Consider the following 25,122-nt stretch of genomic DNA (forward strand, 5'->3'; position numbering starts at 1 on the left):
CTTTATTTCCAGTTAAGTGTTCGCAACTGGCAAATATTTCAGCTGGAATGAAAATGATTGCCCAGCACCCATACATTTAATAGCTGCCAGGAAAAGGTGCTATAAACATTTTTTGCCAGGAGTAAAAAAAAGTGTCCTGCTTTTTTCTTCTGTTCTATTCATGCTCCCCATTTTCCTTGAAGTTTATTGAAGAGCTGTTATTCAGTTATGACAAATTTAATTTCTATCACTGTTTCTTGGCCATGTAGGTTTTAAAGAACTTGAAAATAAAAGAAGATAGCAGAACAAAATCAACTATTTATGGAAGCAAATATATGTATCCAGTGTTCAAGGAGTAAAATGCTATGGGGTCAATACAGATTGTCCTTGTGTGTGGAGAGCAGGGCACAGGCCAACTGGAAGCTAGTTTTGTCCTGCCATGCATCCTCAGTGCCCAGTCACAGCTGGGGCTCAAGCATTTCCCATGGGCATGCCCTGTTTCTCCCACCTCCTACACCAGACTATTTTTCAAAGTAACAAAAACAAAGCATTTTGCAATTAGAGTTTAATATCACATCAAAGAAAGCAAACAATTCTAGAAACTGGAGTGTGTCTGGAACTAAATGTAAGACTCATTAGGCTGCAATTAAGCAGGGGTTATGTAACAACAACTGGCATACTCTAGATAAATTAAGAAGACAGAAGAGCCAGGAAATACCAGAAGAATAATTGAGGAAACTTAGAAATTTTTTAAAAAGTGTTTTACTTGGAATATCCCACAGCACCTCCCACACTTGTTCCTATGTGGCTATTTAAGTAACTTATTGGTATATTAGGCAAAGCCCTTTTAAAACCAAAATTACCCCTGGTGTTTTGTTTAGCAAGAGAAACAAGTGTTCTGAGATAAGTGGTTGGATTTCTGCAATTAAAAACAAAACAGTGTGTGTAAAAAAAATAAATCTGGATGTACCAACTTGGGTAATTCATCAAGCTGTGAAGTAACCAGTCTAAAGAAAATAAAGACTCTACTCTCTTGCTAAAGAGAATAAGGCATTGAGAAAGCCCTGGATCAATCAGCGCTAGAAGGACAACATCATGTTCTAGACTTTCTTTGCACTTAATCTTAACCACAGATTATTAAAAACCAAAGCAGCATTTGGGAGTGGGAATTTCCACTATGCATACCTGCTCCCTTGACCAAAGTTAGGGAGTGTTTTATTCACACAAGGCCTATTCAATTTCTGTCCCCACCCCCAACAAAAAAATTAGCTTTATATAGCTATTTGTGACTCCATCAAGCTGTCTGTGTGTGTATGCAATCAACTGCAAAGCTCAAGATATTTGCCTGAAAGAGAATATTATAGATTCACTTGTACAAGTACTGTGAGACCACTTAGAAAAGTTTAATTCTGAATATGTAGCAAGTTTTTATGACTAACAATCACTCAGTGACCAGTTTCAGTAGCACATTCCCATAATCTTAAGTGAGACAATGCAAGTGTAAATGATAGTTGAACGATTCCCTTAGTCAGGGCCGGTGCTAGGGTTTTTTGCGCCCTAGGCAAGATCACCTTCTGGCGCCCCCCCCCCACCCCAGCCACAGACATAGATAAATAGATGACAAGTGAGGGAGTAAGGGAGAGCAAGTGAGAGAGAGAGAGAGAGAGAGAGAGAGAGAAGGAAGGAAGGAAGGAAAGAGGGAAGGAAGGAAAGAGATAGATAGATAGATAGATAGATAGATAGATAGATAGATAGATAGATAGATAGACAGATAGACAGATAGATAGGAAGTGAGGGAAAGAGAGAGAGAGAGAAAGAAAGGCAGAGAAGAGGGAAGGAAAGAGAGAGAAGGAGTGAGGGAGAGTGAGTGAGAGAGAAAGAGAAAGGAAGGAAGGAAGGGGGAAGGAAAGAGATAGATACTTAGACAGATAGCTAGACAAGAAGTGAGGGAGTAAGGGAGAGCGAGTGAGAGAGAGAGAAGGAAGGAAAGAAGGAAAGAGATAGATAGATAGATAGATAGATAGATAGATAGATAGATAGATAGATAGACAGATAGATAGATAGATAGGAAGTGAGGGAGAGAGTCATCAATCAATGACTATCAAACACTAAATAAAGGTCATGAATTATATCCAAGTGGACTGATTTTAGTACCATATTATTAATTTTTCTTTAAAGCTTTTCTAGTGCAACACAGTTCTCATATCAGAAGTGCTTGGTTATTATCTGCTTTAAAAATAATTAAAAATTATTATTATCTGCGCAGGGCTGCCTGCCTGCAGTGGAGCCGAGCCGAGCCGAGCTGAGCCGGGGAAGGCCCTCTGCACACGCTCGGAAGTCGGAACGACTCCCCGACGCCAAGAAGTTTAGACCGCGCGGCAGCGGATCCGCCTCCTGGACCGGGAGCGGACCACGGTGGGTCGGCGCGGCCGGGGGCTCCGCGATGGGGCTCCCCCGGGGCGCCCTCTTCTCGCCGAACAGCCTCCTCCCAGCCCGCTCACCTCGGCTTGCCGCTCACTGCGCAGCAGGGTGCTCTTGGCGGGGCTGTCCCAGGCGCCTCCTGCCGCCGCTGCCTCCGCACGCCCCCCTGCTCCTCCGGCTCGGCTTCATCGCGCGGCAGCTGCTCTGGCGGCGGTAGGGCCAGGGAGGGGCTTTTCAAGGCGGAGAGGTGGCGCCCTCCCCGTCCCGCCCGACGGGACACACCCCCGCCCAGTGCTGGGCTGACGGGACGGGAGGCCCAGCCAGCCACTTCTTGTCCCCGGATCCAGATCCCGAGGGCAAGGCTCCTTCGGGGCGAAGGGGCGCCTCTGAGCACGTGCAGAGGGCCCAGGGGTATGGGGGAGGGCGCGCGCCGCTGAAGGGGCAATGAGCATTTCAGAGCACGGGAAGGAGGCTTTGTCCCGGCGAGGGGACTTTTTGGCGCCGGCGCCCCCTCCATTTTTGCGCCCTAGGCAACTGCCTAGTTCACCTTAATGGCCGCGCCGGCCCTGCCCTTAGTGAAAGACAGTAGCGGCTGATGGGCATTGGAGCAGGGTGGGCAGGCAGGGTAGAGCCTAGTCACGGAGGCAGAAGCAAAAGCCTCCACCCCATCCACCCCCATTTCCTTCCACACCAGTGGGTTTGGGTATTTACCCAAGCCTGCCAGCACAGAGGAAAAGAGCGGGGAGGGGAAGCAGAAAAGCAGAGGCAAGAGTAGAAAAAAGAAAAGTTTTGTGGGGTTGCAGGGAGAAGGCAGAAAGCAAAAAAAAAAAAAAAAAAAAAGCCATGGCAAAAAGCGGGAGAAAGGCAGAAAGTGGAGACTGCATCCCAACAAACAAGCTAGTAAAAGATCAGACTTACCAGCAACCAGGGAATCAAGCGCAGGGAGGACTTCCTCCAGCCCCTCCTCCCCTGCCTGCAACTTCCTCTTTTGGTCTTACTGGCTGGAACAGCTGCTACTCAAGCTGCTCCAGCCAATATGATTCCTAAGGGGCTCCTCCTGGCACTGCCCCCAGGAAGAAGGGGAAAATGTATTTAAAATATACTCCCTGATGCAACCCATTATTTTAAAGTGCATTTTAACCCATTATTTTAATTATTCCTGGGGGCAGTGCCAGGAGACAATGTCAATCTGATTCTAGGAATCAGATTGGCTGGAGCTTCTTGAACAGCAGCTGTTCCAGCTAGTAACAAAACAAGACCGAAACTAGTAAGACCAAAACAGGCAGGGGAGAAGGGGCTAGAAGAAGCTTCCTGCTCTGAAGGTTTCCGTGACTGCTGGAAAGTCTGATCCTTTATTTGCTTGTTTGTTTTTGTTGGGGGTGGGGGCATGCCCCTACTGACCAGCCACCGCTGGTGAAAGTTGTTTGTTTTTTTTTTACATTTTGTCAATTTTTTCAACTCAATCATCGGTTGTAACAAAAACCTGAGGAGATTTTTCTTCTATGACTACATGAAGCATGTCCTAAATATAGACCAGATTGCAAGTGCTCAGTAGGAATTAGGAACAGAGAAACCCTCAACAGTGTAAACAAAAACAAAAACACACCCTGCTTTACAGGAACACTTTTTCTTCACAACCAAGCCAGTAGGAGATTCAGGCAGCTAGCCAGAACCCCAGACGCCAACATCAATTTTAATAGTATGAAGTTAATCAAGCTAACTGGAAATTCATAGCTTTTATAATATGCCTAAATTATGAAGTCAGGTCTCTTTGTAGCATATAACTTAAAGGTACAGTACAAAAGAATCCCAAGATGACACACCCAAGCAGTTAAGTATGAGAGACCGCTGTCTGGTCAGTGCTTGGATGAAAGGCTGTCTGGAAACCTCCTAGGTTTTTATAATTAATTATTCACATGTCAAACAGATTATTGTTCCCAATCTTACATTAATTATTTTTAAAGCAGAAAGCAGAACATAACTTAAACTTGTTGGAGTACATTTAACAGGCGAAGAGGGAGAAAGAGACCTGACATTCTGAGTATCCACAATAACTGTAGATATAGAGGTGGTATGGTTGAAGATATAGCCTTCCTTTAGCAGTTTTTAATCATATACCGTACATGATAAATGTATACTTAAATACACATTATAAAAAGATAGGTATGTTTTTATCATATACATCTGGAAGGAGTGGGGAATGAGATAACAGCTCAACAACTCAGTTATTACATAAACAGACTGAAGAATAAATGTAAACACAAAACAAAGAACACAGAACACACACTGTACCTGAGAGAAAAGCTAGCTTTTTCTTCAGAATAGGCAATATTACTGTGGCGTCCATTCTACCTTCAGTTAACTTTCAGAGTTCTGAAACACAAGAAGCTGGCATTAGAGTGTGTTAGCCAAGGGAAATCAATTATTATGCTCCACTAAAGCCGCTCAAGATTTGGCTTGTGACAACACAGATTTATACTTGCTTCCTGGAGAGCAGTTCAAAATTCTTCATAATAATTAAAAAACAAATATGCATGGTGGTAACATCTGTAGTTTGCCTTCCTAAAACAAACAACCTGCCCCACACCCACAAGTTAACATTTCCCATCCCCATTTTTCCTCAATTTTTGTCACTGCCTTTTAAAACTGCTGAACACCACAGTTGTACTTCATCCTTCCAATATTTTTCCTGATCCCTCCACTGCCTAATTTATTTTATTTAAGTTTGCACATTGTAAATGAGTAGTTCTCAATCTTTTCCACCCCAAAGACTAGTCACCCTATTAAGGATCACTCCCTGGCATAGTACCTATGTGCACTCCACCTGCTAAAAAGCAGGCATGTGTGCACAGATTAGCAATTATTTGTGTGCACATACATACTTATCCCAACAAATTCATAGCAAAACTGATCAAACCTAGGATTTGAAAATGGATACCAAATACTGATTAAGAGACAATGACATTAACTATGGTCAATGTCAATCAATGCTGCCATAAGCCTTAACCATGATTAAGATGGTGATGAAGAGCAGGAAGAGTTTCCATTCCAGACAGAACATGCAATATTATGGCCCAATCTAAATGCCATGGGTAAGAAACGATTTATATTAAGAACATACTTACCTGAAAAAACCAAAAGAGGAAAGAATAGAAGTGAAGATAGAAATCCATGAGGAAAATCACTGTGTGTAAAAAAGCTAAACAATGCTCACACATCACACACTTGATGAGTGAGCACTGTAAGATATTCCCCTTAGGGGATGGAGCCACTCTGGGCAGAGCAGAATGTTCCAAGTTCCCTCCCTGGCATCTCCAAGATAGGGCTGAGAGAGATTCCTGCCTGCAGCTTTGGAGAAGCCTCTGCCAGTCTGTGCAGACAATACTGAGCTAGAAAGACCTATGACCTGATTTCATGGCAGCTTCCTATATGCCCAAGTTGTTCATTAAGAACTAATCTATCTATTTTCCTTTCACTATCCCTAAAACTGGACTAAATCTGGACCAAATCAATTAGGCAGTTCACAAGTTAGCCCACTTGTGCCTCAAATGTTTACACATCCATCATCTTGAATTGGGGTGGATGACATCATTAGAAATTATGTCTTTGAGGTGTCCATATATGTCCCTACAACTGTACCAAATTTGATTCAAATCGGTTCCCACTTCAGATGTTCGTGTGTCTACCACCTTGAATCGGGGCGGACGACATTACAAACCATGCCCCAGAGCTATCCCTATGTGTCCCTACACCTGTAGAAAATTTGGTTCAAATGAGTTAGATGAGTTAGCCCACTCGAGCCTCAAACATTTACACATCCACCACCTTGAATCAGGGTCAAACCTAGGATTCGAAACTACATCACTGAGGCATCCCTACGTGTCCCTACAGCTGTACCTGATTTGGTTCATATTGTTCCAGGCATTGTGAAGTTGATGGGGGACGCGCTGACAGACACTCACACGGGACAGACTGATAAGACACATACACTCAGTATACCGCGTGATCTCATAAGCCTACTGGAAAGTAGACTAATAAAAAAGAGTGAGACAGCATATGACACCTTTTCTTAATCGTTCCCCATGTTGGGAAAATGTACTACTCATCACCAAGAGAGTGGTAATCTATACAACATTCTAGAGACCAGATTCACCCCACTTTGCCTTCCAGAAAGTTTAGACAGAACATTTCGTATTTACTAAAAAATTGAGACTGAAGACTTTGAGACTTTTAAGTGACAATTTAATGCACTACCATCATGCAAAACTCTCCTGTACCTTTCAAACAAGCTTCTTTTCCCATGCATATTACTTGGTGCAAACAAGCAGAAATTGTTTAAAGCACTTATTTTGTTTTCCAAATCAAACCTCAAGATCAGTTGAGCTACAAATCCATTAATCTGGATTAAAATCTTAGAAAAATTCTGAACAAAAATTTATAAGAATGACCTTTTAGAGTGGATTCACTATCACTGCTCATCTTTGTTCATTCATGATCTTCTTTGGTGCAAAACGAAGAATGAACTTAGACTCCACTCTCATTTCCCATCAAAGAATCTTCTCTCAGAACACCTCAAACATTGAAAACAACAAAACCCGGTATCCTATTGGCTTGTAGCTTTGGGGGTGGTTGCTACCCTATGTGCACTATACCACAACCTGCTATGGGTCACCCTGGTGCCCCTCAAGTGGAGTTATGGGGCTGCTGAAATCCCCATTATTCCCTATGGGGGGAAAGCTTAAAGACATACCAACTTCAAAAAATTTTTTAGTATCTTTCACCAATTTCTTTGAAATCTGGGTGGTAGCAGGCACCCAATGGGGCACTACCACCCGCCCCACTATTCTGTCCCTGGAACCCCTTTTCTGCCCCAAATCTGCCACAGAGTCACCCCAACTGCCAAAAATTGTTAAAAATCACCCCTTTGACCAATTTCTTTGAAATCTGGGTGGTAGCTTCCTTGCACCCATTGGACACTACCACCCAACCCACTGTGGCCACAAAATGGAGGTCCGAATCCAGGTGATTTGTTTTGTACCCGAATCTGGGCTATTGAGCACACGGGCTATTCATTCTGTCTACAAATCGCCCAAGTTAGCTAAATTCAGGTACAAATCATTTTGTACCCAAATCGATTTGTACATCCCTATTAGTTTTACTGCCTTGAATGAAAAGGATTGATCTGATCATTTCAAATACTGAACCACACTTTGGATGGGGTCTCCTCCATGTGTGGAGCCCAGGAGCAATTACCTCTCTCTTTAAAAAGGCCCTATGCCGACTGACTGCAGAGAGAGCTAGAACTACTCAAACGATGCACTTCATATGAGAAGTTGCCTCAGTCAGAACACAGTCAGACATCAAGAACTCAAAAATTCAACTCTTCTACCTATGGGAAATGCAGCAAAGTATTAAAACCCAAATGAAGCACCTGTCCTCTTATTCAGAGTCATGGTCCCACTTGATAGCATGATAGTGTTGGATTAAAGGCAGATTAAAAAAAAGAAAAAGGAACAAGTGCCTATCTAGCCCAAAACCTATACTTTCTCCCACATGCACTGATCAGACTCCATTCATAAGATCTTTGTGTTTTCTAAGATTTCCTAGCTCTCAATATTGCTGGTGATTTTTCATATCTGTTCTTTCCTATCTTATACCACTGTAGGTTCTTCTATAGTATTATGCTAAGTGGGAACATTAGGTCAACACAATTTTAAAGTCAGAAACTCTCACGTAATGAGAATAAAGCACTTAATAGAACTAAAAGTGCCTCCGTATATTCATATACACACTAATAAGCAGATCTGGGTATACCCATTCCAGGATATTCAGGATTTTGTTAAATAAGTATGATAGTTAGACAATTATTTCTCAAGCATAACAGAAACTGAGGGAAGACCTGAGGAAATTACATAAATTGTGGGGTGGGGAGAAGAATGAAGTGTTTCTAGCAGCTACTAGTGAGAACTAATTTTTAAACCCTAGGTGGTTGTTTATTTTAAAGTACTATTTGAATTACTGTGGAAGATAAGGAATAAATGAAAGTATGAACAGGTTATTATAGAGCTTAAAATACAATATCACTCTGAAGAGTGTGGCTGAAGGAGTGGTATGAGTTATAAAGCATTTTAGAAAAAACCTATTATGCTTTACACAAAATTCTGAAGGAACTCTGGCATCATAAGTGGGTTGTTTCAATGCAGCAGGTAACCATCTCTCTACTGAATGTAGAACAACTGACTTTTTAAAACCACCAAGTTTGAAAGGAACATATTAAGTGGCTTGAGAGGTTTTGTCATGATTGAGCATTGGAGCATAGGAAGCTGCCTTATACCGAGTCAGCTCATTGGTCCATCTAGCTCAGAATTCTACACAGACTGGCAGCAGCTTCTCCAATCTTTATTTATTCATTTGATTTCTATACCGCCCTTCCAAAAATGGCTCAGGGAGGTTTACACAGAGAAATAATAAATAAATAAAGATGGATCCGTGTCCCCAAAGGGCTTACAATCTAAGAAGAAACATAAGATAGACACCAGCAACAGTCACTGGAGGTACTGTGCTGGGGGTGAATAGGGCCAGTTACTTCCTGATAAATAAAGAGAATCACCACGGTAAAAGGGGCCTCTTTGCCAAGTTAGCAGGAATCTCTCTCAGCCCTATCTGGAGATTCCAGGAACGGAACTTGGAACCTTCATGCATGCATGCATACAGATGTTCTTCCCAGAGCGGCCCCATCCTCTGAGGGAAATGCACACATGGACAAATGTGTTGGTACCCCTCCACGAAAAAAGAAGAACCACAACTGTCTCTGAAATAACTTGAAACTGACAAAAGTAATTGGCACCCATCATTGTTTATTCTGCATTTAACAAAAACCAGACTTTGCTTTAGAGTTTTGATGCAACAGAATATTTCAAATAATAACACCAATGGAAATGGCATGGACAAAAATGATGGGACCCTTAACCTAACATTTTGTTGCACAACCTTTAGAGGCAATCACTGCAAACAAGCGATTCCTGTAGCTCTCAATGAGACTTCTGCACCTCTCTACAGGTAGTTTGGCCCTGAGCAAACTTCTTCAGCTGTGTCAGGTTTGAAGGGTGCCTTCTCCAGACTGCATGTTTCCGTTCTTTCCATAGATCTTCAATAGGATTCCAGTCAGGGCTCATAGAAGGCCACTTCAGATTAGGGGTGTGCACGGAACCGCCACACTGCGGTCCGGCACTGGGGTGGGGGGTCGCTTTAAGAGCGGCGGGAGGGTTTACTTGCCCCTCCCGCTGCTTTCCGATGTGGCGCCATAATTCCTAGTGTAATTGGGGAGGCAGGATATCTCCCTGCCGCCCCTTCCCCGCTGCTCCTCTGCAAAGCGCTGCAAAGCTCCCAGTAATGCTTTGCGTGCGCACATCAGTGATGTGGGGTGCACGCACAACGTGCGCATGCACGCAAAGCATTACTGGGAGCTTTGCAGCGCTTTGCAGAGGAGCAGCGGGGAAGGGGCGGCAGGGAGATATCCTGCCGCCCCAATTACACTTGTAATTATGGCGCCACATCGGAAAGCGGCGGGAGGGGTAAGTAAACCCTCCTGCCGCTCTTAAAGCGACCCCCCCACCCCCAGACCAAACCACACAGCTCTGGACCGGTCCGGACCGGTCTGGAGGCCTTTTCAATGGCCTCCGGACCGGTCCGGACCCACCCCTACTTCAGATTAGTACAATGTTTTGTCCTTAGCCATTCTTGGGTGCTTTTAACTGTGTGTTTTGGGTCATTATCCTGTTGGAGGATCCATGACCAGGGACTGAGTCAGAGCTTTCTGACACTGGGCAGTACATTTCACTCCAGAATGTATTGATAGTCTTGAGATTTCATTGTTCCCTGCACATAATCAAGGCGCTCCATGCCAGTCGTAGCAAAGCAGCCCTAAAACATAACCAAGCCTCCTCCATGTTTCACAGTAGGTATGGTGTTCTTTTCTTTGAAAGCTTCCTTTTTTCGTCTGTGGTCATAGAGCTGATGTGACTTGCCAAAAAGCTCCAATTTTGTCTTATCCGTCCAAAGGACCTTCTCCCAGAAGCATTGTGGCTTGTCAATATGCATTTTAGCAAATTCCAGTCTGGCTTTTTTATGTTTTTCTTTCAATAGTGGAGTCCTCCTGGGTCTTCTTCCATTGAGCCCACTAGCACTCAAAAAGCGACGGATGGTGCGATCAGACACTGATGGACCTTGACCTTGGAGTTCAGCTTGTATCTCTTTGGATGTTGTCCTTGGCTTTTTGTCTACCATTCTCACTATCCTTCTGTCCATTCTGGGGTTGATTTTCCTCTTGCAGCCACATCCAGGGAGGTTGGCTAAAGTCCCATGGACCTTGAACTTCTTAATAATATTTGCAACTGTTGTCACAGGAACATCAAACTACTTGGAGGTGGTCTTATAGCCTTTGCCTTTAACATGCTTGTCTACAATTTTCTTTCTGATCTCCTCAGATAACTCTCTCCTTTGCTTTCGGTCCATGTTCATTGTGGGACACACAATGATACCAAACAACAGAGTGACTACTTTTCTCCATTTAAATAGGTTGAATGACTGATTGCATGATTGGAGACATGTGTGATACTAATTAAAGAAAACAGCTAATTTGAAAAATCACTCTAATCCAATTATTTATGATCTTTTCTAGGGGTACCAACAAATGTGTCCAGGCCACTTTAGAATATCTTTGTAGAATAAGCAATACTTTATCTCTTTTCACACTTGCTTTGCTTTACTCAATGACATATCAAAGGCATGCAGGTATACATGGGACAATTGCTTTTCATTTAATCGCTTTTCAGGACGCATAAAACACTTTTTCAATGAGCTGTAAGGGTACCAACAAATTTGTCCACGTGTGTATCTTACAGGGCTTACACATCTCCGATTCATATGCAACCATATGCTCAGCAAGGGAAAATTCATGCCACCTTAAGTGACGCAGCGGAAAAATGCTTGACTAACAAGCAGAAGGTTGCTGGTTCGAATCCCTGCTGGTACTACCCCTGCTAACTTGGCAAATAGGCACCTTTTACCGTGGTGATTCTCTTTATTTAGCAGGGTTAGAGTAACTGGCCATACCCACCCCCAGCACAGTACTTCCAGTGACTGTTGCTGGTGTCTATCTTATGTTTCTTTTTAGAATGTGAGCCCTTTGGGGACAGGGAGCCATCTTATTTATTTATTGTTTCTCTTATCCGCCCTGAGCTATTTTTGGAAGGGCAGTGTAGCAATCAAAATTAATAATAATAATAATAATAAAAATAATATATCGAGCAGCAGCGATATAGGAAGATGCTGAAAAGCATCATCTCATACTGCACGGGAGGAGGCAATGGTAAACCCCTCCTGTATTGTACCCAAGAAAACCACAGGCTTCTGTGGGCGCCAGGAGTTGAAATCGACTTGACAGCACACTTTATCTTTACCACAAGACCAGCTCTCCTCCCTAAACTCACTAGCAACTACAGATGTTGGCTATGAATATTTTATAAATGCAAGTGTTGTGTCTTCTCTACTTTTTCAGAACACCAATTCATGGTTTACAAAATCCCCTCCTGCACAGGACTTCAAATGAGAAGCAAGGGTTCGTTTGATTGCTTTTTGGCTGAGATGCACTGTGCACCGTGACGAAGCAGCTGCCAAGACTGTTCCCAAAAACTTCCACTCAAGAATAGGAGGCACAAGTCTACCGTCTAGAGGACCTCGGACAAATAGCAACCAAAGGGTCCCCTGTTCTTGCTCTTAAGCAGGAAAATAAAAGCGGGGTGAGGTTTTCTGGGCAGGTGATCCCTTCACATATATATCTTGACTTTAGTGACTGAAGAACTGAAGGGGACTTGTAAACATGGATAACAAGTTCGTGGGCAACCAATGTTTTGAGTTACAGGTTTCCACTAAAAAGCGAGCAAGTTATTTTAGGAAATTTTATGAGTGTTTGTGTTGCTTATGTTTTATATGAGTGTTTTTATTGCTGCTGCTCTGTATTTTATGGTTCTAGTGATGGGAAGGCTTTGAGGAAGGACTAGGCCTCACTTAGAGCAACGGTTGGGAGGGTGGGCCTTTCCTAATGAGGGGAAAAGCCTGGGGAATTCAAAACAGAAGGACCAATCCAGGGTGGGAACTACTCTGAGCCACCAACAGGAGAAGAGAAAGCTTAATTTTGGTCTGTCCCAAGAGTGCCCTGAGAAAGCAGCAGGCTGAGAAGCTGTTGGGGAATTGAGAGGCTGGCAACAGCAGGAAGGCCCCTGCCAGGGAGTAGAAGAACAGGGACCAGTTCAGTTAAACGCATGAGGGAAGTTGTTTTCCTTTATTGTATTGCTTGCAACCGAGTTACCTGGTAGTGAAACTCTCTCTTTTATAATCTGTTTTATGAAGAAACAATTGTTCTTATTGCACTCTCTTGTTTTTCTTTTAATGTAATAATAAACCTTTGTTGGTGAAATGTACTACTCTGCCTTAGTCAGATGCCTTTGAAGGCCTAGGACTGCTCAGCTCTTTTAGGAAGGGCAGCGATATAGGAAGATGCTGAAAAGCATCCTCTCATGCTATGCCGGAGATGGCAATGGTAAACGCCTCCTGTATTCTACCAAAGACAACCACATGGCTCTGTGGGCGCCAGGAGTCACACCGACTCGACGGCACAACTTTTTCTTTGCCACTTTACCCCATCCCACGCCCAGGATCCTACATGAAGTCCATTTTTCCACCTAAATATAAAGTGGATGGTGGCAGCTTACTGCAAATTCCTTAACGACAAGATTCAGCACCAGGGAACACCCCCCCCCCCCGACTCTGGTAGGAGCTATGACAATGGTCTTATTGGGTATGCTTTTAAAAACTTAATTAGATTTGTATTTTTATATTCCAATTTAATATTTATAGTGTAACTGTTTATAGTTTTATATTGTTTTAAGTGTTTTGTAAACCATCTTGAGATTGTTTTAATGCACAACAGTATAAAAATCTAACAAATAAATAAAATTAATACTTATAGTATTTCCTAAAGTGTCATAACTGATCTTAAGTTTCAAGAGTTAAAACATTAGAGATTTCTTCAGTTTACTGTGGAAACAAACAGGGTGGGTTGATTTATAAAGGCTATTTAAATGACTCAGAAAAAAAGGGCCAATTTAAACCACCGATTTAAATCAAAGTCTCAGTTCATTATTTAGATACTTTCTAAACAGAAGTGCATACTAACTGGTTGCTATGTCCATAAATACATTTTGTTTCAATGTGACATAGGGCCCTTGCATCTGATTGTCGCAAACTGGGAAGGGCTGCACTTCCCAGCACTCACATACACTTTCCAAGATGTTGCAGGGCTCAAGTATACAAATACGATGAATATTTTATATACCACTTTTCAACAGAAGTTCCCAAACCGGTTTACACACATACACATATAAAATGGCTCTCTGTCCCCAAAGGGCTCACAGTCTAAAAAAGAAACATTTGACACCAGCAACAGCCACTGGAGAGATGCTGTGCTGAGGATGGATAGGGCCACTTGTTCTTGCCTTGCTAAATAAAGAGAATCGCCACTTTAAAAAAAAAGGGGGGGGTACCTCTTTGCTCTTTTATAGCAAGGGGATCAAGAGGGTTCCGTTTCCCTTAAAAGAGCCCCGCCAGCACTGGGCAATGAGAACAGTACAGAGGCTCAAGGGGGGCCGCCATTTGCCTGAAGCTTCACATAGGCCCAACTAACAGTGATTCAGGGAGCCTCATTTAGGGTTGATGGGAGCTGCCAGTGGCTCTCAGGCTTTATAATCAAGAACACTGGTTTAACTCTTGCCCATGTATATCCATTCAAATACTCAAAGAAGTTTTTAAAAAAATAAATAGATAGATAGATCAGGAGTCCAACAACTTTCCATCCCCCAAATGGTTAAAAAAATGTTTACGATTTAGAACATTACTATTAACTGTATAAAGCAAAATTTTAAAAATCTAAGAAATAAATATTGGTCTGACCATGAAGACTTCTTTTTCACAGCCAAGGAGGTCATCCTCCAAAGTATGGGCTGAATACTGAGCATGCTCCAAAGACAGGACTAATCAAAAGTTGCAGGTGTGGCTAGCTTACTGTGTGGGAAGCGACCCAGCCCCAGTTCTGGGACTGATGTGCTCTCAGAGAAAAAAATAAGATAGAAAGTTAGGAAAAAGGAGATACCTATAGGTCATGCTCAAACCCATGTTGCATGTAAGGGAAGATATGAGAAAAAAGAAAAAAGCCTACAAAGCTAAATTGCCTTGGAAGTCGGGGCAACACTTCCTGCCTACCCCGACACGCCCTGCCCAAACAAAACAGTATTGATGGAGGGGGGGGACACTTGATGATAGGGTGGGCCGGATGACCTCCTCAGCTGTGAAAAAGAACTCTTCACAGTAAGACCAATGTCTCTTTTTCCACAGCCCGAGAACAGCCAGCATAGTATAGTGGTTAGAGTGCTGGACTAGGACTGGGGAGACCCGAGTTCAAATCCCCATTCAGCCATGATACTAGCTGAGTGACTCTGGGCCAGTCATTTCTCTCTCAGCCTAGCCTACTTCACAGGGTTGTTGTGAAAGAGAAACTTAAGTATGTAGAACACCGCTCTGGGCTCCTTGGAGGAAGAGCGGGATATAAATGTAATAATAATAATAATAATAATAATCCTCCAAAGTATGGGACATACCCAAGCCAGAAGAGAAAGGGTGGGACCCAAACCAGATGTGAATCAGACCACCTGTTGAAGGATAGTGCAGCCAAGGGCCACTTGAGTGGAGTGAAAGGAGGAAATCTTATAATGCTTTATGAAGGGAGTAACAGGACCAAGTGGCCACCTTACAGATTTCAAGTAAAGGCATATTGGCGGTAAAAGCTGCAGAAGCAGCCGTACTGCCGATGGAGTGTACCATAATGCCAGATGGTATGGGCAGACTGAGGGACTCATAGGCAAGAGTGATACAGGATTTTATCCAGGCAGCGATCATGGTTTTGGAGATCTTAGAGCCGAGAGTCAGCTGTTGAAAAGAGACAGAGAGAGCGTATGAATGCCAGAAGGCTTTAGTTCTGTGTAAGTAGATCTGGTGGGCATGCCGGACATCAAGTGAGTGCCATAATTTTTCTTTGGGATGAACCAGAGATGGACAGAAGGATGGCAGGACAATGTCTTGCAATTGGTGGAAAGTAGAATTGACCTTCGGGAGGAAGGTAGGATCTGGCTTGAGGATGACAGCATCAGTTTGGAAAATGCAGAATTCTTTGCATGTGGATAGGCACCACACTTCTGAAACTCTTCGAGCCGAGGTAATAGCCACTAAAAATAGGACCTTAAGGGAAAGAAAACGTAGATCAACTTCTGATAGAGGTTTGAAGGGGGCTTTGGTGAGGGCATTGAGGACTTTGTTTAGGCTCCATGTGGGGAACTTATGGATAGGCAGAAGAGCTAAATTAGATGCTCCCTTCAGGAATCTTTGAAGGTGGGGATGAAGGTGCGAGGAAGTGGAAGAACTTAAATTAAGAACCGAAGATAGGGCCAAAGTCAGATGCTTCAGCATGCTGGGGCGTAGGCCCATGTCAAGACCTGCTTAAGTGTTGATACGTTTCCTGTGCACCCACCTGGAAAAGGCTGCCCAAGAGGTCTGATATATGCGATTCATCAACAGTCTTCTGGAGGCTAGGATGGTTTCTTGAACCGAAGTAGAGTTGCCCCTCTTTGCTAGTAACCCGCGTTCAATTTCCAGGTGGCTAATTGGAGCCACTGAGGATCCGGGTGCACGATGGGACGCTGAGACAGAAGGTCCAGCCGTGGAGGTAGGTGCCATGGTGGAGTGACTGATAGTTGCAGAAGATAGGAAAACCACAGTCTTCGTGGCCAGAATGGGATGAGCTTCGCCTTCTCAATTCAGAGCTTTTGGATAAGCTTAGCTATCACTGCAGTTGGGGAGAGTGCATAAAGGAGACCTGGAGGCCAAGGCATCTACTGCCTCCACTTGAGGGGAAAGGAAGCAGGAGAAGAATCTGGGGAGGAGATGGTTGTGGGAGGAGGCAAAGAGATAGACTAAGGGCAGTCCGAAGCGATGCACTATCTGGTGGAAAACATCTTGATGAAGAGACCATTCTGCTGGGTCTATCATCTGAGCTAATCGGCTTGAATGTTCACCATGCCTTGGAGATGTTCTGCTACAATTGAGGTCAAGTGCTGTTCCACCCAACTGAAGAGTCTGTCGGTCTCTTTCATCAATGTATGGGGCCGTGTGCCTCCTTGCCAGTTGATATCCAATTTGGTGGTCACGTTGTCTGTGTGTACAAGTACCTTCATGTCGTGGATCATCGGGAGGAAATGCAGTAGGGCCAGTCATACCGTGTATAGTTCTAACCAACTGATGTCGTGCCTCCTCTCTTGTGTTGATCAGACACCTTGAGCATATTGGCTGTTGCAGTGGGCACCCCAGCCCAACAGGCTGGCATCTGTGGTTACCAGGATTCGACTCAGGACTGTGAGGGGAATGCCTCCCGGCATGGCTGATGGCAACCACCAGCGCAGCGACTGCCGGATTTCTGCTGGCAAGGGAATCTCTGTGGGTACAGGCCATGATGTCCGCTTGGAATGAGAGGAGGAGCCACTGAAGAGAGCAAAAGTTCCAGTAGGTCCACTGAGTACACTCTAGACATGCAATCATGGACACGAGTAACTGAGATAGGGTCATCAAGTCTGCCGACATCGCATGGGAGCAGAGGCTGGAGGATGAAAATCAGTTTCCGGTGTCTTTCTGGGTGTAAGGAGACAGCTGGCCATCGAGTGTAAAAAATCATTCCCAGGTGTTGGAGAGTTTGAGATGGGATGAAGTGACTCTTGACAGGAGAGGAGAGCTGGTCTTGTGGTAGCAAGCATGACTTGTCCCCTTAGCTAAGCAGGGTCCACCCTAGTTGCATATGAATGGGAGACTTGATGTGTGAGCACTGTAAGATATTCCCCTCAGGGGATGGAGCCGCTCTGGGAAGAGCAGAAGGTTTCAAGTTCCCTCCCTGGCTTCTCCAAGATAGGGCTGAGAGAAATTCCTGCCTGCAACCTTGGAGAAGCTGCTGCCAGTCTGTGAAGACAATACTGAGCTAGATTGACCAATGGTCTGACTCAGTATATGGCAGCTTCCTATGTTCCTATGGTTTATCAGAAACCTGTGCGAGTTGAGGACCAAGAAGGTGTATTGTATGGCAAGCTGGGTCTGATAGAATGAACGTGCCCGAATGAGCAGATCATCCAAAAATGGGTAAACATGGACTCCGCATATTCGGAGGTGGGCAACTAGAGCAACCATCAGCTTGTTGAAGACCCTCGGAGTTGATGACAGGCCAAAGGGTAAAGCACTGTATTGTTAATGGTGGCCATTGTACACGAATCTGAGGAACCTTTGGTGAGTGGAAAAGATAGGAACATGGAGGTAAGCCTCAGATCGATAGAGGCTAGAAAGTCCTGCGTCGATATCAATCCTTGATTAACCAAAGAGATTCCATATGGAATTTCCTCTTGTGGATGAATCAATTGAGAGATCTTAAGTTTAGGACAGCCCTCCAGGATCCGTTCTTTTTGGGGACCAGAAACAACAGCAAAGAGGTGTTTTTTTCTTATCCTTGGTTTCTATGAGTATCAGGTCTAAGGCATTGCCAAAGAGCCAGGCACCTGCAAAAGGAGTAGCGGAACAATTAAGCTTAGACCTGGAGTCAATATTCCAATTTTTTTTAGCCATAAAGAGCAGCAAACTGCTACTTCCAAGGCCATTACCTCAGCTACATATTGAATGCAGTCGAGACTTGAGTCCGCCATAAGGGCAGTGGCTTTGGCTAATTTGTTTAGACCCTGGTGGACATTGGTCAGTTCAGGCAGAACCATAGCAGCGATCTCTTTCACCCAGAGCATAGATGCTCTGGCAAAGATGGAATCTGTAGTGGCTGTGGCAGAGTGGTTCTTATGGAAGAACATATCTGACTTACAATCCTCAGGGGATCTTAGTTGCTCCTCACCTGCCTCAATAATAACTGATGCTGACACCAGCTGAGCCACTGGGGGGTTGACTGTGGGAACTGGCAGGAGAGATGTCACGTCTGGAGGCAAATTGTAATGTTTCTTAGGAATGGGCCCCAAGGCTTTGGATGAGGCAGGAGCTGCCCACTCAGCCAGCATAACGTCTTTGAAAAGAGGGGAAAGGGGGACTATAGCTGTAGGAACAGAGTTGGAAGGAAATACATTATGGTCAAGAGTGGGCGTAGCCTGATCATTTTCAATGGGAGTTACATCATTAATAGCACGCCTTGCCTTAGAGAGGATAACTTCAAAATCAGATGATGAGGATAAGCGATAAGAAGCTCGGAGCGGAGCCAAGGTATTCTCATCAGATAACTCCCCCTCCTCTGTCTGATTGTGAGGTGTCACTGTTCCCACTCAATCCTTCCTCATGATCAGATGGGTACAGTGCGATGGATACTGGGAGCAGGGAGAACCTCCACCGGGTCTGGAGGGGGGGAGTCTAGATGGGATAGTGGGGAGGGGGAGGTTGCTTAGGCGAAGCAGCCTCCCTGGAGGAAGAGGAGGAGGAAGGCGACCTGGGCCTCTTCTTTCTTCTCCTTGGCACTCTAGCACATGGTTGAAATAAAACCTTAAAATTTTTTTTAAAAATTTTTTACATTTTATATCCCACTCTTCCTCCAAGGAGCCCAGAGCGGTGTACTACATACTTAAGTTTCTCCTCACAACAACCCTGTGAAGTAGGTTAGGCTGAGAGAGAAGTGACTGGCCCAGGCAGGCTGGAAACAGGGGGGAGGAGTGGGAATGGTGCCAATTAGCTCTAGGTGCCACAGGATGGGAGGGAGGGAGGACAACAGGCAGCAGGGCTGGAGGCGGCACATGGGCTTCAATTAAGGCTGAGCATTGCCGTGTAATAAAGTCACCCAACCAAGCCGCAACATCGGGTGGGAAGGGGTGTTCGCCCAGGGTAGGCGTGGCACTCATGTACAGTGGGGTTGCAGATGGAGCAGATGGTCCCGGTAGGTGAGAAGGGCTGCTCAGGACATGAAGGCATGGACAGGTTTGGACGTGGGTACCTGGCACTCCAGTGGAGGTAGAACCAACTCAGATGGAGGCATAGCCAATCCTTGATGAAGCAGTTCAGCCAGGAGCACAGGCAGCGCGTTTTCCTGAGTCAACTCTGCCACCTGCCCCAGAGGTTTGGTGGGGGGGTACTCTCTGGCGTGACCGGGATCTCAATCACCTACTCAGGCAGGGTGAGAGGGGGGATCGGCTGTGGGAAAGGGAGCCAACTGCCCTGGTCCAGTGGCGGATCGGCATCTCCCAGGTCGGCGTCAGGCAAGTGGCAGGGCTAGCGTGACTCACAGCTTGAATTAAGAGCCTTTCGCTCAGGCGTACTGCCGACGCAGGCACAGAGCATGCTTTGGCTAAGGAGGAGCTCCTTTGTTCAGTGTTAGATTTTTTTAGCTTTTTTGTGGTCTTTTTTGAGAGGTTTTCCTGGAGAGGCAGAAACAGCTTGCCCCTGGAGGATGCAGCATTCTCGTGAGGGCAAGACAGGCTGAACAGGCTCCCCCAAAAGAGCAGTACTCAGATAAAATAGTCTGCTTCTATGATCAGATAAGGGTCCCTCCGAAAGGGAACCCTTTAGCAGAGCGCCTGCGCGAGTGCATTCCATAAGGAGGCAAGGGAAAACGAAAGCAGGATGAACAACCTGATTCTGCCAAATTCAATAAACAAAAAATCAATATAGGGTATGGTTAGAATCAAAAAGAAAGAACGGATGACTTACTTACTTCCCTTGCACAATACTATATAGGGATAGAAGAATAGAGGAGCTAGCCAGCTAAGCTCAAAAGAGCAAAAAGTCGCAGGAGCAAAGTAACAGACCTGTTCGTGGAGCAAAGACAGGACCAGAACTTGGGCTGGGTCGCTTCCCACACAGTAAGGTAGCCACACCTGCAACTTTTGATTGGCCCTGTCTTTGGAGCATGCTCAGTATTCAACCCATACTTTGGAGGATGACCTCCTCGGGCTGTGGAAAAATTTCTGTTCAATAGGTGCACTGGAATAAATATACCTGCGAATACATAATCATGTAAGTAAATACTGCTGGACCAATAGCAGCTTCAGCATGCTAAATGAATTAGAAATCAGTTGGCTCCATGTTGGATTGGACCACATTAACTTACAAGGTACATATGCTGGTAACCTCTAGGCTTGACTTCTGTAATGCACTCTATGTGGGGCTGTCTTTGTACATAGTTCGGGAACTACAATTAGTACAGAATGCAGCAGCCAGACTGGGTTTACCCGAAGGGCCCATATAACACCGATTCTAAAAGAACTGCACTGGCTGCTCATAGGTTTCCAAATGAAATCCAAAGTGCTGGTTATTACCTATAAGGCCCTTAATGGCTTAGGTCCAGGATATTTAAAAGAGCACCTTCTTTGTCATGAACCCTGTCATCTATTAAGATCATCTGGAGAGGTCTGATTACAGGTGCCACAGACTCGTTTGGTGGCAACTTGGGACTGGGACTTTTCTGTGGCTGCCCCAGGGCTTTGGAACATGCTTCCTGCTGAAATAAGAGCATCTCCATCTCTGCTTGCTTTTAGGATGACCCTGAAGATGTATCTGTTTTCCCAGGCCTTCAACTGAGATTAGATTTCTAAATTTTCATGTATTTTTATCTGATTTTTATTTTTATGAATTTTAATTGTGTTATATTTTATGTTTTAATTCTGTACACCACCTAGAGATTTTTATACTAGGCGGTATATAAATTCATTCATTCATTCAATAATAAATAAGATCCCACATAACTCTGCAGCAGGGAGCCATAGAGGTATTCCCAACATGGAACATTCTTCCTCCAGAGATTATTAGAGTATTTATATTGCATCCTTCCTCCAAGGACCTGAGTAGCACTTTAACAACTATTTCAAATATGCTATATAGTTAACATGGACTCTTGGTGGACTGCAAGTCTAAAAAAAATGTTAAAATCTCCAGTCAGCTGATTTCAAAGGATTCCATCCCCAAATATTTGTGGAGGTTCTAATTGTGTTTTTATCCCATCTGAATTGCTTTGCTTAGTCCTACGCGTATTATATAATCTTTCATCAAACAAGTATTGGGTGAAGTAGAGTAAACATGACACACAAGATTTCCTTATTTTATCCAACCAGAATTAAATAATCAAAAAAGAAAAAGAGGACACAGTCCATCCATTTCAAAAAGCCCTTGTAGTTTGAAAAAGATAAAGGCTGTTTTGCACAGGTGGATTCAGCAACTCAAACTTTAATAGCTATTCAGCTTTGCCTTATCAGCATTGCCTTGCAAATAACTTCATAAAGATCTTTTACTAGGCCACCTGCCTAGAGATAGCTACATCAATCATCTGGAGTACATCAAGCACCATTTACAGCATCCCATCCAAGTCTCCTAAAAGGGGGTAACCAGACAAGTGGCTAATTATAAACCTGAATTTACAGCAGAATTAAGCTGGCTAGGATCTGGAGCAGTAACTGAACATATTACAAAATTTGATGTGCTCTTAACTTAGCAGATCCTCACTTTTGTCAGTTCACCTATGTAAAAAGCAACGGGTTTCACCTCGTATAATGTATGACTTCTGTTTTATAGCCGTGAAATAGATGTTCACAAGAAAGAAGATATTTTTTGCTGCTGTCAAATGGCTTTAAGATGAAGTAGCAACTGAGCTCCAGTTTGGCAAGCAGTTTGCGCACATCTAGTATGTCTTCACAGGTCCTTTGAATCATAGCCAAAGCTGTGCTTTGTGTATAGCACCTACATTTTTTCAGAAGCAACTGCATCAGAGCAACTCAGTATTTGGTTAATGGATATTCCCCATTAGGTCTCACACTGTCATCCCAGAAAACTACAAGCAGCTTTGTTCAGAAATCATAAAGCTCTGATGCAGGGAACTGCCCTTTCCATTAACAAAAATATCAAGCCTTCTTTTTTAACCCTCGCCCCAAAAGTACATGTTACTAATCCAGTGTAAGAGCTGAATGTATCCTCAAAAGCAATAGAAACAATAGCAACTTGGGGAGGTTGCCTTTAGCATGACACCAGAGGCAAAAAAAAAGTTTTTAAAAATCCCTCATCATGTAATTTCCTTTGGCAGTACAGGAATGACACAGCAGCAAAAATAAAAGGGTCAATAACTGTGATTTATACACACATGCACATGCGAAACAAACAAGTGCATATTCATTGCAGTTTCCCATTCAACTCATTGAGGTAAAAAAAGATGCCAATGAGAGTATACACTGAGTATATACTGCCATTTACAAAAAGTTATAAAGGGTGAAGTCATGAAACACTATAGGACAATTAACCACATTAAGGCTGAAAAGTACATCAAGTATGATGTTGCAGAAGATTGAAATTAAAGATTTATTTTCCACTTCTCTGGTTCAATCTGACCCATCCACTATTCAGACAAGGAATAATATGCTCTCTTTTACATTCTAAAGAGAGCAATAAAACTTAACAAAAAATTGTTTAAATATACAAAATTATTAAACTACTAGCTTTTAAAGTATACTGCCTGATAACCCAACGCTAAAGACCTAATTTGTTTACCTGCTGTGCTGAGGCATGAGTTCTTGAGATCATGAAGGAAGAATTCACAGCACAACAGTGTCTTATTTACACTGCCCTGTCATATGCCCCTTACATAACATTTTTATTCCATTATGCCTCTGTGCAGCACAGGGACATGCCCAAGTGCATGCCAGTTATAGCCAATAGTGAAAGGAAGGGGACACAGCACATTGCTACAACTAAACTGATCAGGAAGGACAGTAGTTGTGCTCTCTTGTAAAGGAGTTATAAATATGTAATTGAATAGTAAACAAGCAAGTACATACATCAACGCATACACAACCAGCGCAAGAGCTGATTAGGATCCAATCTACTGTCAGAACGTCAGAAGCAGAAAATGAAACTGGAGATATTAACACACACAGTTGCCATGAGTGTACCAAACTGAAGCCTTTCTAGATTAATGGAACACTCAGCTGTCCCTCTCTAACACCCAGCTTCTATCCAAACAGCTCAAAGAAGTGTCCAACTCACTAAATCTGCAGTATTACTATCCTTAAAGAATTGATCAAAGTTAAGGGTTCTCATGAAACAGCAGAGATCACCCTGATGCGGAGATGCCACCTACAGCTTCGACCGTTTTTGTTGTTTCATGGCAGGCCACGAAAGTTTTGAAGAAAGAACTGCGGCAAAGTCAGCATGTCAAGCACTGAAGACAGAAGTAAAACCAGCACACTGCAATTTCTGATAGCCAGAAATTATGCTAAGAACAGGACAAATTATTTTAGTCCGTTTTGTTATAGATGAAAACTGGTATACTGGCTTCGAACACTGTTTTCAAAACTACTCCTATAAGACAATAACTGCTCAGTCATAGTATTACACAGCATATAAACTTTATCTGATCCAGCAATTTGTCCTAAGATCTAAACTACAGGTTTTCTTGCAAATGCAGGTCATATCCCTGCACTGCAATCAACACCACACCAAAGTTTTTTTTGTTTCTCAGAGGGTTTACAGAATGCTGATTCAGGAGACTGCCTCTTGAAGTAATGTAAAGTGCTATAGTTTATGTAGCTAATGACTGTGCACTAGAATCCTAAATTCTGAACTTCTGTTCAGAATTTAGGATTCTAGTGCGCAGTTATTAGCTGCCATTTACATCATGCTCTGTTTGTGATTAGGTTTTCTTTTTGAGCATCAATCTGATCCAGCAAGGCAATTCTTATGGCCTTGCTAGATCAAATTGATGCTCAAAAACAAAACCTAATCAGAAACAGAGATTGATTAAAAAGAAAGGAGTGCCTTTGCAGATTGGCAAAAGGATAGTGTACAAGTCTGGGCAACTATGGTTTTTAATAGCTATTGAAACATTTCTTCATATACATAATTCAAGAGCAAGTCTACTACTACCCTGAAGGACCTTCTGTACTTTAAGGTTTCTTCCTGAGGAACACTTCCTTTTCATGCATGAGATGGAAGATATATGCATAAATCTATTGTAAACAGTAGGAGAATAAAATATCATTAATTATAAATGCATAGATCAACCAAGTTAAATCTGAAGTCTGTCCACTTCAAAATGTTCCACCGATGGACTGACATCTTAAAATATTTATTTTGCACTATCTACTTACTCATTTCAAATGACTTCCAGATTAAAATTGAGCTGAAATTCCTATTACAACATCACACAAAGTGTGCCATCGAGTCGGTTTTGACTCCTGGTGACCACAGAGCCCTGTGATTGTCTTTGGTAGAACACAGATGGGGTTTACCAATGCCATCTCCTGCACAGTATGAGATGATGCCTTTCAGCATCTTCCTATATCGCTGTTACTCGATACAGGTGTACCAGCGGGGATTCGAACCGGCAACCTCTTGCTTGATAGTCAAGCATTTCCTCGCTGAGCCATTAGGTGGCCATACAATCTTATGAAGTAGGGCTGTTTCTGGCATATTAATTTGAACCATGGTCTTTTAAAAATAAAATAAAAGCCTTCCATATAAATTCCATCTTGCAAATGAGAATAGAATTCCACTTGAAGAAGTGACTATACACATAAATTTTACTTACTTCCCACATCATTCCCTAGGCACAGTGTC

At 43.4% G+C, this 25,122-nt stretch overlaps 1 protein-coding gene across 4 annotated transcripts in view; it reads right to left on the bottom strand.

Annotated features, from left to right (window-relative positions):
* The window catches only part of SESTD1 (SEC14 and spectrin domain containing 1), a 96,027-nt gene that overhangs the window by 60,868 nt on the left and 10,037 nt on the right, over positions 1-25,122 (bottom strand). For all 4 annotated transcript variants that reach the window (XM_053269156.1, XM_053269166.1, XM_053269136.1 and 1 more), the window contains exon 4: positions 4,693-4,773. In XM_053269156.1, coding sequence (XP_053125131.1) covers positions 4,693-4,747 — 55 coding nt within the window. In that variant the 5' untranslated portion in view covers positions 4,748-4,773. The remainder of the gene's footprint in view (positions 1-4,692; positions 4,774-25,122) is intronic.

The sequence above is a fragment of the Hemicordylus capensis genome, chromosome 1, assembly GCF_027244095.1.
Source record: "Hemicordylus capensis ecotype Gifberg chromosome 1, rHemCap1.1.pri, whole genome shotgun sequence".
Taxonomy (NCBI): domain Eukaryota; kingdom Metazoa; phylum Chordata; class Lepidosauria; order Squamata; family Cordylidae; genus Hemicordylus; species Hemicordylus capensis.